The sequence below is a fragment of the Carassius carassius genome, chromosome 34 (assembly GCF_963082965.1).
Source record: "Carassius carassius chromosome 34, fCarCar2.1, whole genome shotgun sequence".
NCBI classification, from domain to species: domain Eukaryota; kingdom Metazoa; phylum Chordata; class Actinopteri; order Cypriniformes; family Cyprinidae; genus Carassius; species Carassius carassius.
This window is the reverse complement of record NC_081788.1, coordinates 25,555,880-25,570,351: the sequence shown is the minus strand read 5'-3', so window position 1 is coordinate 25,570,351 and position 14,472 is coordinate 25,555,880. Positions and strand designations below refer to the sequence as shown.

General features: G+C 34.3%; 1 protein-coding gene across 1 annotated transcript in view; it reads left to right on the top strand.

The window, feature by feature from the left end:
* Positions 1–14,079, top strand: part of LOC132114867 (potassium voltage-gated channel subfamily D member 1-like) — a 61,486-nt gene extending 47,407 nt beyond the window's left edge. The window contains exons 2-6 of the mRNA XM_059523234.1: positions 2,376–2,538; positions 2,928–3,011; positions 10,140–10,232; positions 10,361–10,599; positions 11,925–14,079. Coding sequence (XP_059379217.1) covers positions 2,376–2,538; positions 2,928–3,011; positions 10,140–10,232; positions 10,361–10,599; positions 11,925–12,129 — 784 coding nt within the window. The 3' untranslated portion in view covers positions 12,130–14,079. The remainder of the gene's footprint in view (positions 1–2,375; positions 2,539–2,927; positions 3,012–10,139; positions 10,233–10,360; positions 10,600–11,924) is intronic.
* Positions 14,080–14,472: the final 393 nt, after the last annotated feature.

The window sequence follows — 14,472 nt, the reverse complement described above, 5'->3', positions numbered from 1 at the left end:
TAGTTTAAATACTATAGTGCAAGTCACTTTGGTTAACAATCATATTTATTTCCCTACTCTAGGAAAATGTACCCAAGTTTTGATTTGCATACTGTCCATATTATTGAAGGAAATGTTCATACAGTTTCAGTCTGGTGATGCTGTAGACAGGTACAGGATATAAGTGCAGAACATCAACACCCCTGTAAAAACAAAAAATTGGTTTAATTTACACCACCTGCAGATCGGTCTCCTGCAGGGCGCCCCCAAGAGGCAACCCCTGCGGCCACCCCTAGGATTATTTGCAGTGGGTCCTATTAATTTAAATGCAGAATGTAAATTCACAATAGTTTAATAAGTGAAAAAAAGTGTAGCACCTGCTGCAGCCACAGTTTTGCGTCTCTGAGCAACATTAAAGTGTTTCGTTCCTGAATGAATCAACCGTTTAAATGATTCGGTTCAATCGCAATGACTCACTTATTAACATTGACTCGCTGCCACCTATTGGCGGTTTTAATTTCACATTTAATGGAACGTTTTCATTTTTTAAATAACTTCAAACATCAGTTTTCAATGTTTTATCTTTAAAATATCAAAACATTATTTATTCATTTGTAACTGCAGGTTAAAGTATTCCATTTGAAGAATTGAAGAATTTGAATGTGCTGTATGATGATTGCATTTTCTCTCTCTCTTTTGTTGTGTTATCATTGGCTAATCCAAAATGCAGAGTGCACCTCTGAGAAATGTTTATTGCACCAGGAACTTTTCAAAAACATCAGAGAATGACATTTCAAAAGTGTTGCTGTCTGCATGTAAAGCTGTGAATAATTGTACGTTGGCTGTTTCATGCTTCACCATCCAAAACTATATTGCGCTATTGGTGTAGTGGGTTGCACTTTTTGCAATTTATTTATTTATTTATTTATTTATTTTTTAGTTATAAAAGAGTTTGATGTACCTGCTATAAAAATATACAGTAACTTTCAGAACTGAGATCTTCCTTTCTAGGACATGGGTTATGTCCTCATAAGTCACCCTCTCCTTGTAATACCTGTGTCATACCCATGTCATTGTACACAGTTGTGTCCTGATATGTCACAAAAACAAGAGCACACACACACACACACACACACACACACACACACACACACACACACACACACACACACACACACACACACTTATATTATTTGTTTGTGTTGCAACAAAAATGTGATCTTTGCAAAAACCTAGAAACACCACTAATGTTTTAATTCTAATGAGTTATATTCTAGTTTAACTTTTCTTTTGATTGTTAAATTTCCATTTGTCATTCACCAATATAACATTATAAATATATTATTTAACTATATTTTAATCTCTTTATGTGGCATATAAACAATAGTATATACGTTGGCGTTTTAGTGCCACGTAATTTAAAAAAAAGATTACGAGTCACAATATTTTGAAAAAAATGTCAAAACTATGCGAATAAAGTCAAACCAATATGGGAATAAAGTCATAATATGAAGTAAAAATTACAAGACTTTATTCTCGTAATTCTCAAAATATTTTTACTTTAATCACTTAATTTCGTCTTTTATTCGACTTTAATCTTGTAATCTTAGCTTTTATTTATTTATATATTTTACGTGGCACTAAAACGCCGTAGTAAATATGAGTGGTATGAAGTTGTACATTTTGTGGATTTTAATACAATTTTGTTTTAGCAGTCAGATCTAGTAATAGCCAGGAAAGTAAAAAGAAAATCACTGTTGTTGGAAATGCAAAGTCAAACTGAGTGCGATGCATTACGGGATATAGTATTTCACAAACTGTAGACTTTCACTAATGTTACCCAGGAATTACATGCATATAGAAAATGTGCACATTGTGCACAGTATGCATACTGTAAAAAATAATATGAGTAATATGATACTATACCATTCCAAACATACCTGTAGTGTTTCCACTCAGACATTTATGAGTTACATCTTAACCATGACAACCCTTGTAAATGAGTTAACCTCTTGCAGTGTGTAGGAGGACAGCGGTGATTATGGCTGCTGCAGTACTGCAGTGTGTATGAAGGTTTATGAGAAGCACGTCACCTTAATAGCATTCTACAATTTTATGATGGTATATTCTGCTATTAAACCTGGGTAATGGGTTGTGTTAGGGGTCTTTTTGAGCCCCAAGGGCATCAGAGATGAGCTTTGAAGCCTTGCCAATTGATATACACATGCACTTTTCCAAACTAATTTACACAGTTACATTAAATGTGACTGCAAAATAGATTCTGAGCCAGTACTGGTTATTAAATCAGCGTAATCATATTCACACAAAATGCCATTCTCTTTCTCACACACGTATAGAGTTGTTAAGTGTCTGACTGACATTGGTGTTTGTTGCAGGTATGGAGACATGGTTCCAAACACCATCGCCGGAAAAATCTTCGGCTCTATCTGCTCTCTCAGTGGCGTGCTGGTTATCGCCCTTCCTGTACCTGTCATTGTGTCCAACTTCAGCCGAATCTACCATCAGAACCAAAGAGCTGACAAGATGCGAGCCCAGCAGGTACTAAAGAACCTCTTCATCTCAATCTACATTTGTTTAGGGTATTCTTCTGGTTTTAGTTCATCCACAAATAAGTCTTTGCCAAATAAGTTTTTCTATTAGAAATATGTCAAAGAGTTGGTTGTCATGGCAAATCTATTCACCTTTATTTATATAGCGCTTTATGCAAAACAGATTGTGTCAAAGCAGCTTTACAGTGTCAAACAGGAAAACAGTTTGTTGACAATTAAGTATCCCTTTTCTCTGTGTTCTTTGCAATAATATCCAAAAGGCCAAAAATAGCATTAAACAAACCTTGATCTAATTAAACAGCATCACTTGTATCATTACTCGCATTACTCAGAGTTGCTGACAGGATCGATTCAAATAAATTCTCTTTTGTTTTTCAGAAAGTCCGTCTTGCCAGGATTCGCTTGGCCAAGAAGGGAACCACCAACGCCTTCCTACAATACAAAGATGAAGGAGGATTTCATGTGAGACTTTTTCATTTTCATTAAAGACATGTGTTTCTATTACAAATTGAGTCTAAAAATGTTTTAACTGTGTAGTGTACTCACCCTCATGTTGCCCCAGACACATACTGTATGATTTTCTTGCTTCAAAACAAAATTGTAAGGACAGGAGTGATTATGGTCTTTCATGCTCCAAAGAGGCCAAAACACCATACAAGTAGTCAGTGCAACCTGTGGCTTTGTGATCACACAAGGCTGCATGTATTTGATAAAAATTATACTGTTGTGAAAAAAAAATCTATTTAAAATAAGTTTGATGCTCAATAAACATTTATTAATATTATCAATGCTGAAAGCAGTTGTAATGTTTAATATTTTTGTGAAAACTGATTTTTTAAAATTATTCTTTAATGAATAGAAATGTCAAAAGAACGGCATTTATTTGAAACGAACATTTTTATTTTGTAACATTATAAATGTGAGTTTTTATTAATTTGACGCGTCCTTGCTGAATAAAACGATTTATTTATTTTTATTGCATCTTTCTGACTCTGAACTTTTGAACCACAGGATACTGTACATGCACATGCATCTAAATCTGTCTGTTGTGCATCATTAAAGCAAATTTGTAACATAAGTGGAATCTTTCAGCACTATGTGAGTCTAGGGAAAAATAGACAGTAATGTTTGTGTGTATTCTGGGAAGTCGCACTGTATTGTTGAGAAGGAATTGTTAAGTGTTCTTTCAACTATAGTTAGTACTGTGTCTGCGTACACAGAGTGTAATAGATGCTGCAATAATTCTCCAGCAGAAATGATTGAAATTGGATCTGCCATAATAAGATGGTTTTCTGTTTAAAGGCTAACATGAGCATCTCGCTTGACGTAGGCGAATTTAAGAATGAAAACCATCAAAATAATCCATGCACATTTCTGGCCAAGTTAGTTAAGCTGTTGAAATTTCCCCCAAGTTTTTTACTGTGCGTGTTCCACAGAAAGAAAGAAAAAATCCTATAGGTTTGGAAAAACATGAGGGTAAATTAATTTGAATTCTTTATACAAATTGCCAAAGTCTGCCATCTTTAAAATATTAATCAAAATGTCTTTGTCCATTACAAATGCATAACTTTCCCAGCTCAGAACTACAACAGAAATCTAATTCTTCAGATTTAAAAAGCATTAAACTCTAATAAAAGTTTAATACAACACATTAAATCACAGTCAAACCCAGCAACAAGAGAATCTCAGCTCCAGCATCGAAGTATTCATATTCACAGCATGACATGAAGGGTCATTAAAGCACAGCGCACCAGCTCATAAAGAGTACAGTATATTATTCGGCTGCCAGCCTGCTGCTAAGCACAGAACAGATTTCTGAGATAGTCTTTTCAATCTCATCAAACATTTTTACAGTATGTGTAAAGGTCAATCATTTGGTCTCTGAGAATGCGTCAGTCCTTCAAGTGCCTTGTAATAACAGCTCTTTCATATGGCTGCTGACATTCCGAGTCAGCTAAATGCGGTTTCAGGGCCATGGCTGGGGCGCTGCATCCTTGCTGTGAGGAAATTGTAATTAACAACACTGGGAATATAGGGCAGGTGATGCTGGACAGGTGGGATGCGCAACAGTAATTACAGCGACCCTTTAAGGCTAGTCGGTTCACTTGATGCTCATCCTGATAAAACCCCCAGGAAGCTTTTTTTTCAAGGGGTCAGGTTCAGGTAAGCATGGTTCGGTTAGCCTCCTGCTGGTAGATGCCATAACTACACCATCTGGAGACCCATAAGAACTGGTGATCTAGGAAAATGTAGCTTTGTCCTGGTTCTCCTTCCTGGGTCGTTTCATGATGTGCTTTACCACATGAAATCATTTATCACAGTATGATTCAGCTGTTATTTCAACAGATTTTTTTTCTCTTTCCAGCATGCGGGTATGCTGAAAGAAAAGCATTTACCCACCCTCATGTAATTGAGGAAACTTTATGACTTACTTCCTTTTGCTGAACACAACAATTTTTTTTTTTTTTTTGAAGAAGAAGAATGTTGATAACCGTTTCGGTTCCCATGGACTTCCAGTATTTTTGGTCCATATATTGAAGTAAGTGGGGGGAAAAAACTGTAACCAACCTTCTGCTAAATATCTTCTTTTATGTTCATGTATGCATTTATTTTCTTCTGCTGAACAAAAATAAAGAAGATATTTTGAAGAATGTCAGTAGCCAAACAATTTTGGTTTTGTATATTTTTTTTTTAACCAATATTCTTCAGAATATCTTATTTTGTGCTCCTGTATGCATTTTTTTTTCTGCTGAACAAAAAAAGACAATATTTGGAAGAATTCTGGTAACCAAACAATTTTGGTTCCCATTCCATAGTATTGTTTGTCCATACAGTGGAAGCAAATGCGATCTGAAACTGTGGAGTTAGCAACATTCTTTAAAATTACTTATCTTATGTTCCACAAAAGAAAGAAAGTCTTATGGGTTTGGAATGATTTATGTGTGAGTAAATGATGTTTTATTTTATTTTTATTTTTTTGAGGGGGGGGGGGGGGTGAAGTATCTCTTAAACAAATAGCATTTACTCTGCTGCATTAAGTGATATTAAGTACAATGATTATTCCAATGGAAACGATCTCTTGCCCTTTTCCAGTCACTGCCTTTATAAGGAAGCCCTGGTTATCATTATTCTGTGGTAATTGCCTTCCCAGGGAAATGTCTGTTTCTTTCTGTGGTTTTATGTAATTATTGCACTCGTTGCAGTTCCTCTAGCTCCAGGGTGTGTTTACTGCGCTTGTCGTTTATTGTGTTGCACTTGTAATACATTCTGAATATAGAGTCTACTTCACGTTTAAAGGCGGAAAACGAAGATATACAGTGCAATTAACAGCGTATGGATTTTCCCATTTGTTTAACACAAATTCAAAGAAAGACTAAGAAAGAATCAAATCAAGTATATATCATATATATCAAATATCTGAACATTCTTAAATCAAGATAAAGATATAACATATTCATAAAACAAGAAAAATATTTGCAATGAGGAGCAATGTTTGTAGCCTATACATAAATGCATAAAAGGTTTAATATGCATTTATTGGGGATTGTTCATGTATGCACATTGCACAGTAGTGGTGTTGTCTTAATGAGAACCTTTAATAAAACCAAATAAATCAAGTTTAACCTTAAAAGTACTATTTACTTACAGGTATTCATAATCAATTTATTTAAAGCTATAGTATAAGTTTAAAGGGATAGTTCGCCCCCCAAAAAAGGAAAGTTCTGTCATTACTTACCCTCATTTTGTTCCAAAGGTGTATGCTTTTATTTCATGTGTGATTGTCCTAGCTGCTTTCCATAAAATCTAAGTGAATGTTGACCACTTCTGTCAGATAACTAATCTAGATACCTTTTTTATGTTTCTTGAAAGCAGGATTTTCAGCTTGCAGGATTTTTTGATGCGTGTTGGTCTTAAAATCCTATCTGTCTCAGACTCATGGCCTGTTAGTTTATCAGATCAAAACTGCAGGGATTAAAGCGGATCTCTATTCCATCAACACACCTTTTCCCACTGCTGAAATCCATCTTCACCATGCAGGAAAAACAGCTGTATTCAAAGCAGGTGCAAAAAAAAAAAAATGGCTGTATTTCTGCTGTTCCTCAAGTGCCACCTCCTGTCAAAGAATGAACTTGCAGTTCAGCATCACATATCAAAGAGAAAATCTGATGAACTTTTACATGGCAAATGTGCAGTGTTGTAAAACACTGAACTGGTCGATGGAAAATAAGCTAATGTGCGCTCAAAAATCAAAACCATTCGGATAATGAGATGTCTAGAATTATAGAAATAATATATAGGTAGAGTTCTCCGGAATCTTCTCAGGTAGTGAAACCCACAATAATCCAATATTTACAATCCCCGAGTGAGGGGTTATTTTTTTCAGCGTGGATCTATAAACCCATTACTAACAGGCCTGCAGTGCTATTTATAAGCCAGGCAGAGACCTATTCTAGGCTTTGAATTTCTACTTAGGTCTTACTTTTGTGCCTGCACACTGTCATTCAGCACTCAAGAGTCTGTGCGAGTCTTGACCTTTGATGAAAGGTCATTAGCAAATGTTTATGGGATTTATGTATAATTTACCTGTTATAAATGAACTTGTATTTGCCTTAGTACATGCCACTGAAATAGTTTTAATAGTACATTTTCAATAATAATATTAATAATAGTAATAACAACAACAATAATAATAATGTATGGTCTGAAATGTTCAAAATTATAGATCAAAAAACCCTTCATGCGAAATACAGTATTTTATTTAGTTGTGCTTAATACATTTTATTATTATTATTATTAACAATAATTAATATAAAGTCAATAAAAATTATAATAATTACAATTTATTATGAGTATTATTAGTATTATTATTAATCATAATTATGCTTGCATTAGTAAGGACCACTAAATATAGGATAATTTTTTTCTTTATTAATAATACTATTACTAATACATTTTAAATACTGTAGCATTATTAAACTTAATCCTGTATTTATGTAACTCATGCACCATTTGACTTTAACCAGTAAGCAACCACTCATCAACAACCAAGCAACTACCCTGAAAATTCCAGTATCGTCATCATCATTAAAAAATATGTTTTTAGAAGTTATGATTTTTGTTATGATTTACAAAAGACAGTGGCCTGCTAGATTTCTTGATCCTATCTAACCCTGGAGCTTTTAGAATAATGCATTTTAACGCATAGTTTTGTTTGTTTATTTTTACACCAGTACAGCCTGCACAGATGCTAATCACAGGTAGTTTTGCCATCCAATGGCTGTATCTCCACTTGTCTGCACTGAGATAATTGTGTCTTTAATGTGACGTCCCTATAAGCACTTTTTTTTTACCAATGGAACTGTCAGTGATTGATGGTTTAATACCCTCTGAAGTTCCTCCGCAGGGAGGCAAATCTCTTCCTGATGGAGTGTTCGGGAAGAGAGTATTGCTGCCTGTGGATTTGACTGAAATGTATTTATTTGGAATTTATAGCTGGCATACCTGTGATTGGGTGGCAGAGAAATTCACTTTGGGTTCCTCATTCAAACAGGAAATAGGTTAAGACAAATTGAGATTCTTTAATTTTCTCATTTCACGCTGCACCGAACGATGTATCGCATTCTGCATGTTGCTCTCTTGTTGTTGTGAGTCAAGATAACGTAGTGGATCCTTTATTGAAACAGCTCTCTAGAATTTGTTTGCTCATACACTTGTGCTTCGGGGCATTTTTAAATGTAGTTCCTGTGTTGGATTATATGGGAGTGTAATACTTTATATTATGTTGTCTCCGTTCCAGATCCGTCCTGTTGGGCCACTAAGAAGTGGAATTGCTTTTTGCTCCCACATGCATCCTACATGATCAAACTTTCTCAAATGTTTTTCGGCGGTGTAGCTGCATCATGCCATTCTGCTTGGGACTTTTAGTTTAGAAAAAACAAACCTAATAGTGTTTAGGTCCAGTTATTGGTGATCTTATCTGCCCCGGCTCCCTCGGTCATCCTTTTTTTTGGCTGATGGGGCATTGCTGTCCTTACTCCTTCCTAGTTGTCAAATGCACTCCGAACGACCGTCCTCTAATTTCTCGATAAGATCGGCTGCTTTTAAAGGCCTCCGATGGGCTGCTTCTAGATGGTGGCCAGAATAGCGATAAACCACCTTGACTTGAGCTACAAAGTTCTCGGGGGCCAGATGATATCAGGAAACATAAAAGGGAGACTCTGGGACTGTTTCTTTAGAGGCTTGTTCTCCGGGACATGACATCATTGCCTGAGATCGTTTTACAACGAGAGGTTAAAGAGGTTACCGGATACGTGCGCGTGACACCGCGGTCTGTCTCGAGAGGTAGTTGCGTGGTGAAGCAAGGTCAAATCACAGGTGACATAAGGGCAATGATACTTTTAACCCTCAGTGAGCTAGTGCAATGTTGAAAGTAGTTAAATTATGTATTTTTTTGTAGTAATTCTGAGATAATACTACTCAAAACAGCAGCTCACATTCTGAAATGTATCATAGTGTATCAAACAAGTTTGGCAGGAACAGAATTTGAATCTCCCAGCACACCAAAGTCACACAACATGGCCACTGCCTACTCGCTTCGTTGCTGACTGTTTTTGATCATATTTAGCAGTCTTTAATGTGCATATTTTATCTGTATTTATTTAACAACAAAAAAATGTATGTAGAAAAATGGCAACTTTTTTTCTCAATGATATTGTGTTGGTTTCACAGAGAGAGAGAGAGAGAGAGAGAGAGAGAGAGAGAGAGAGAGAGAGAGAAAGAAATTTACAGAAATTACAAATATGATATACACACACACACACACAAACACACACACTTAATTAAATACACTTAGAATATTACTAAAGATTTTTATTTAAAATAAATGTTGTTCTTTTGAACTTGTATTAAATTAATTTAATATATATATATATATATATATATATATATATATATATATATATATAATTAATTATATATTTAAATTGAATACAGAATACAGTTTAAACAGTTTTTGTAACTTGTAATATTAAAACGATATATGTAATATATGTAATAACAATATTAATATTAATAATCATTTTAATTATAATACATTATTAATATTCTTATGTTTAGTGCCACTTACTAGGGCAAGTATAATTGATTAATAATAATTATAGTTTATAATTTTTATTATTAAATATTATTACAATACTTGCCTTAGTAAGTAAATAAATAAAATACTGTATTTTGCATAAAGTGCTTATTTGAATAACAGTATTGTTAGAAAATACAGTAATATATCTATCTATCTATCTATCTATCTATCTATCTATCTATCTATCTATCTATCTATCTATCTATCTATCTATCTATCTATCGCCATAATAAATTATGCCAAGAGATGCCAGTAAAACAGAATGTTTAGTGAACTTTTGTTCTTTAGCAAAAATAAACCTGAAGTCATTCTTATGCTCTGAAGACTGTAAAAGTCATGGTCTCTTTAAATAGATTTGTGTTCACTTTAGGTTGATGTTTTAAGGTGAGTTGCTAAAGACCTGAGCTTAATGATCGTCCTAAATAAACTCTTGTGGTGTTTTTATCTTTCAGGATCGGGACAGTGATAACGCTTTGTGTCTGAAGAACAAATCTTCCTTTGAGCACCAACACCATCACCTGCTGCATTGTCTGGAAAAGACAACAGTAAGTTCAACTCAATCTGTTACTGTACACAAATTATGATACATTTTGAGATCAGAATATCCTACATGCTCCTTCAAGTGCATGATCCAGAAAGTTTCATGAAGCATTCCTCCTGTGATGTCCAACAGAATCATGAGTTCACAGATGAGCTGACGTTCAGTGAGATGTGTATGACTGAGTCAATGGGTTATCGTACCAGTCGCAGCACTTCCATCTCCAGCCAGCAGGGGATGTCGACATCCTGCTGCCCCCGCAGGGCCAAGAGAAGAGCCATCCGCCTCGCCAACTCCACCGTATCCGTCAGCCGGGGCAGCGTCCAGGAGCTGGACACTCTGCAAGTGCACAAATCCTCTTCTGGACTCCAGAGGTCCGACATCACATAGACCCTGATGATATATTTCAATATTCACTCTAAAAATCATTTTGCATAAAGAAAAGAAAATGTATTATTAGAGACATTATACATTTTTGCATTATTTTTATTACAATTTAATTATTATAAAAAGTTCTCATTACTGTAATAGAACATAGAAAATGAACCAGTCTAACCTGTATTCTAATTTTACTAATGCTATACTTCCAATAATTTATAGTGATTTATCCTTTATGTAGATATATAATTTAGAATTATATAAATATATAATTTTTTCTCAATGAAATTGTGTTGGTTTCACAGAGAGAGAGAGAGAGAGAGAGAGAGAGAGAGAGAGAGAGAGAAAGAAATTTACAGAAATTATCAATATGATACACACACACACACTTTTAAATTAAATACACTTAGAATATTACTAAAGAAATTTATATTATTAAATTTATATTATGAAATTTATATTATTAAATATTATTAAATTATATAATAATCTATAAATTATAAATAATATATTTATATAAAAAATTTAAACTTCATTTTTCAAACAATCAACATTTTTTTACTAACACTGTCATACCTACAATTGTTACTTTACATTTAATTAATATGTAATGAAATACTATATAAATTAATTTGTAATTAAAATAATTATAATAAATTATTATAATTATAAATATATAATTATTTCAATACAAATGTATTATATACACACAAATAGACCAGTTGTATAAAGAAATTATATTGATTTATCATTTATATATAATTAAATATTAGATAAATACATAATTATTAAATATATAATCATTTGAAATTAAATATTAAATTTTCATAATTATTCATACGGTAATAAATAAATAAATAAATATGAGATTTGTTTTGAATTCATGTTTTATGCAAATTTTTTTATTCCTTTCCTGTTCTGACATTAGTAATATTTCTTGACATTTTTCTTCAGATTTCAAAAACTTGTTGTAAAAATGATAAATAATCCCCCCCCCCCACTTTTTTTGTCATAGAAAATAATTTATATAATAATGAAGTTGGCATTATTAATACAAAATTAATAATAAATAAATAAATAAATAAATAAAACCTACACTAATGAGGAAAGTTTCTTAGACTAGTATCACTGCTTAGTTAAAATTTTTCTGCAATTTTTATATAAATGACAACAACAAAAATTGTGGTTGAAAAATAACTTCTGTAACAATTATGATGATATCCCATCTAACCTATAACTTTTTTCTTGTGAATGTATCTGTGAATGTATGTACATATGTGTGTGTGTGTGTGTGTGTTTGTGTGTGTGCACATCCAAACAGCCGCTCCAGTCTCAACGCCCGGACTGAAGACCTGAAGCTAAACTGTGAAGATAGGGATTTCACCGCGGCTATAATCAGTATACCCACCCCACCCGCCAACACCCCTGACGAGAGTCTGCCGCCCTCTCCTGCCTTTCCCGGAATCTTACGCAACTCTCGCACTAATTTCTACACCCATGAGACAGTGAAGATCTCTTCCTTATAAACACCACAAGCACACAAGCATCCCCTAATTGCACAACAGAAAGAAAGAGATGGGGGCTTCTCCCACGAAAGATCGCAAATGCCACAGAAAAGACAAAGTGCATCTTGTAACGAATCTGCTTCATTCCAAAATCAACAATTCGACGTGGACTCGCATGAGCTGACGTGTTTTTGTGACCCCGGACAGTTCACACAGAGACTGATCTTCCGAGCTTGGGGGAGATTGAAAAGATGAACTCAATAGCATTTTACGATAAATCAGCAGTTATAGTGGCACAGAAGGCCTTTTACTTTTAAGATATGCAATGTTTCAACAACCAGGAATTATGCCTATACGTCCACTGCGTAATACAGTTGCAGGAAAGATTACAAATGTGGAAATTATCATAAAGTACATCGATATATTGAAGCCGTAGATCTTTGCAGGGAAAACTACAATTACAGAAACAATGGCCGATATAAAGGAGGTGGTGTATATGTATCAATATTTGTATCATACGTCTTTAGCTCACATGCATCTTCAAAACCCCACAAAAAAGACAAGATTTCTGACCCAAACATGCATGATGTTGTATAGTAGATACCATGGCAGAGAATGGAGCGGCCAACATGCTACTCTCACATACTTTTGCATGGTACTTCTTTTACCTCCGTTTCGTTTGTCCTGTTTTCTTTCTTAACATTGATGAAAAAAGATGATATTTACAGAGTATTAATGATCAAACGTGCTGCACCAGATGTGCACATAAAAAAATAAATAAAATAAAAACATTCAGGCATGTTCTTTGCAAAATCTGAGGTCGGACTAGTGCAGCGATGTGTTTGTGTGATGGGTGACTGGGAATGACTTGTGTTATTTGATCACAGATATGCATGGATACCGTTGTAGGTATTTTTATGTGTTTTCTCCCATGGGAAAATGAAAGGTTTCTATAGCATTTTAAAGCAAATGGAGGGCATTTACCACTGTCATCGAGAACTACTGCGGTAATTAGAGTCACTTCAACTTATTTTTCATTTGGCTTAGTAATTAAGTGTAACCTTTAAATCCTAGCTATATTTATACAATATAGCTTATGCATTGAACACAGCTATGTAAGGGTCCAGTGAACCACTTCTCTAATTTGATTTAAAGCTCATCTGTTAAATATCATAAGCAGCAATGAGACAGGCAATAATAGTGTAATTATTTTTTACTACAGAACAGAAGTGAAAGATACAATTATATATGGAAATTAGTACAAAAAAGGAGAAATGCAAATGGGCACTTGACTGTGATGAAAAATATATTTGTTACTGTTTACACGCATTGTTCCTAAGTTATTTTTACGTTAGTTTTGGCTCTCTCTCTCTCTCTCTCTCTCTCTCTCTCTAGTATGAAGTGTGAAGTGGTAAATTTAGTAGTTGGTCAGGTACCTGCTCATTTAAAGGAGGGGTTGTTGGATGAAACGGTTCCCTATAGGAGATTAAAGAGTTAGATATCAAAAGCACAGAGGTGTAAATCTATTCCACAAATAAAGTGAACAGAACTCAGAAAACACAGTGTCTGTCGGCTCTCTATCACACCTAAAGATATGATTCAGTTATTTTGTTTGATATGTGTCATTATTTAATATCAACAGTGGCCCCAAAAATGTCTGAATGTCATCTGTATATGGTCTTTTCATCAAATGTGCTGACACCATCTGATATTTTATAGTGCTAATCTTTAAAAGTAACTTTTTTCTTGTTTTCTCCCAAGGGAGCACTGTGTAATTGGCTATCAATTTGCATAATGTTAGAAATTGCCATTAAATCATAAGAATTTAGCAGAGCGTAATTACCCAGACTGCAGCCAATGATTTACTGTTAAGTCAACATGAAATGGCCATTTAACTTCTAAAATATGACATTTCAGAGAGGAACAGAATATTCCAATGCTAAAGATAAGTAGGGCGAGGCTTGATTCTATCTTCTGGGAAATAATGAATGAAATGTTAGGAAATGGAAGACGCTTTTATGTTGACTTTAGAGTTGCGATAAAATTTAAGTATCAAAAGATCTTTTCTTCTGTATTGTGTTGTACATCTGATTGTAATGGATTATTAGTGGAAAAGAAAAATGAAGGTTGGGGACTTACTTCTTTACATCTGTTGTGGATTTTGAGATGTAGGCATTGCACTCAAAAATAGAGGCAGATGAACAGGACCTACCAGGTGCTGGATTTAAACTGACCAAATGATTGAAGCCCCCCACCACCCCACCACCCCATAATGGACCCTTTTCACAGGCTGTGACAATGCGTTTCAACAGTCATCATCATTGTAAAGTTTTTTTTATTTAAGTATTATACATAAACATTATA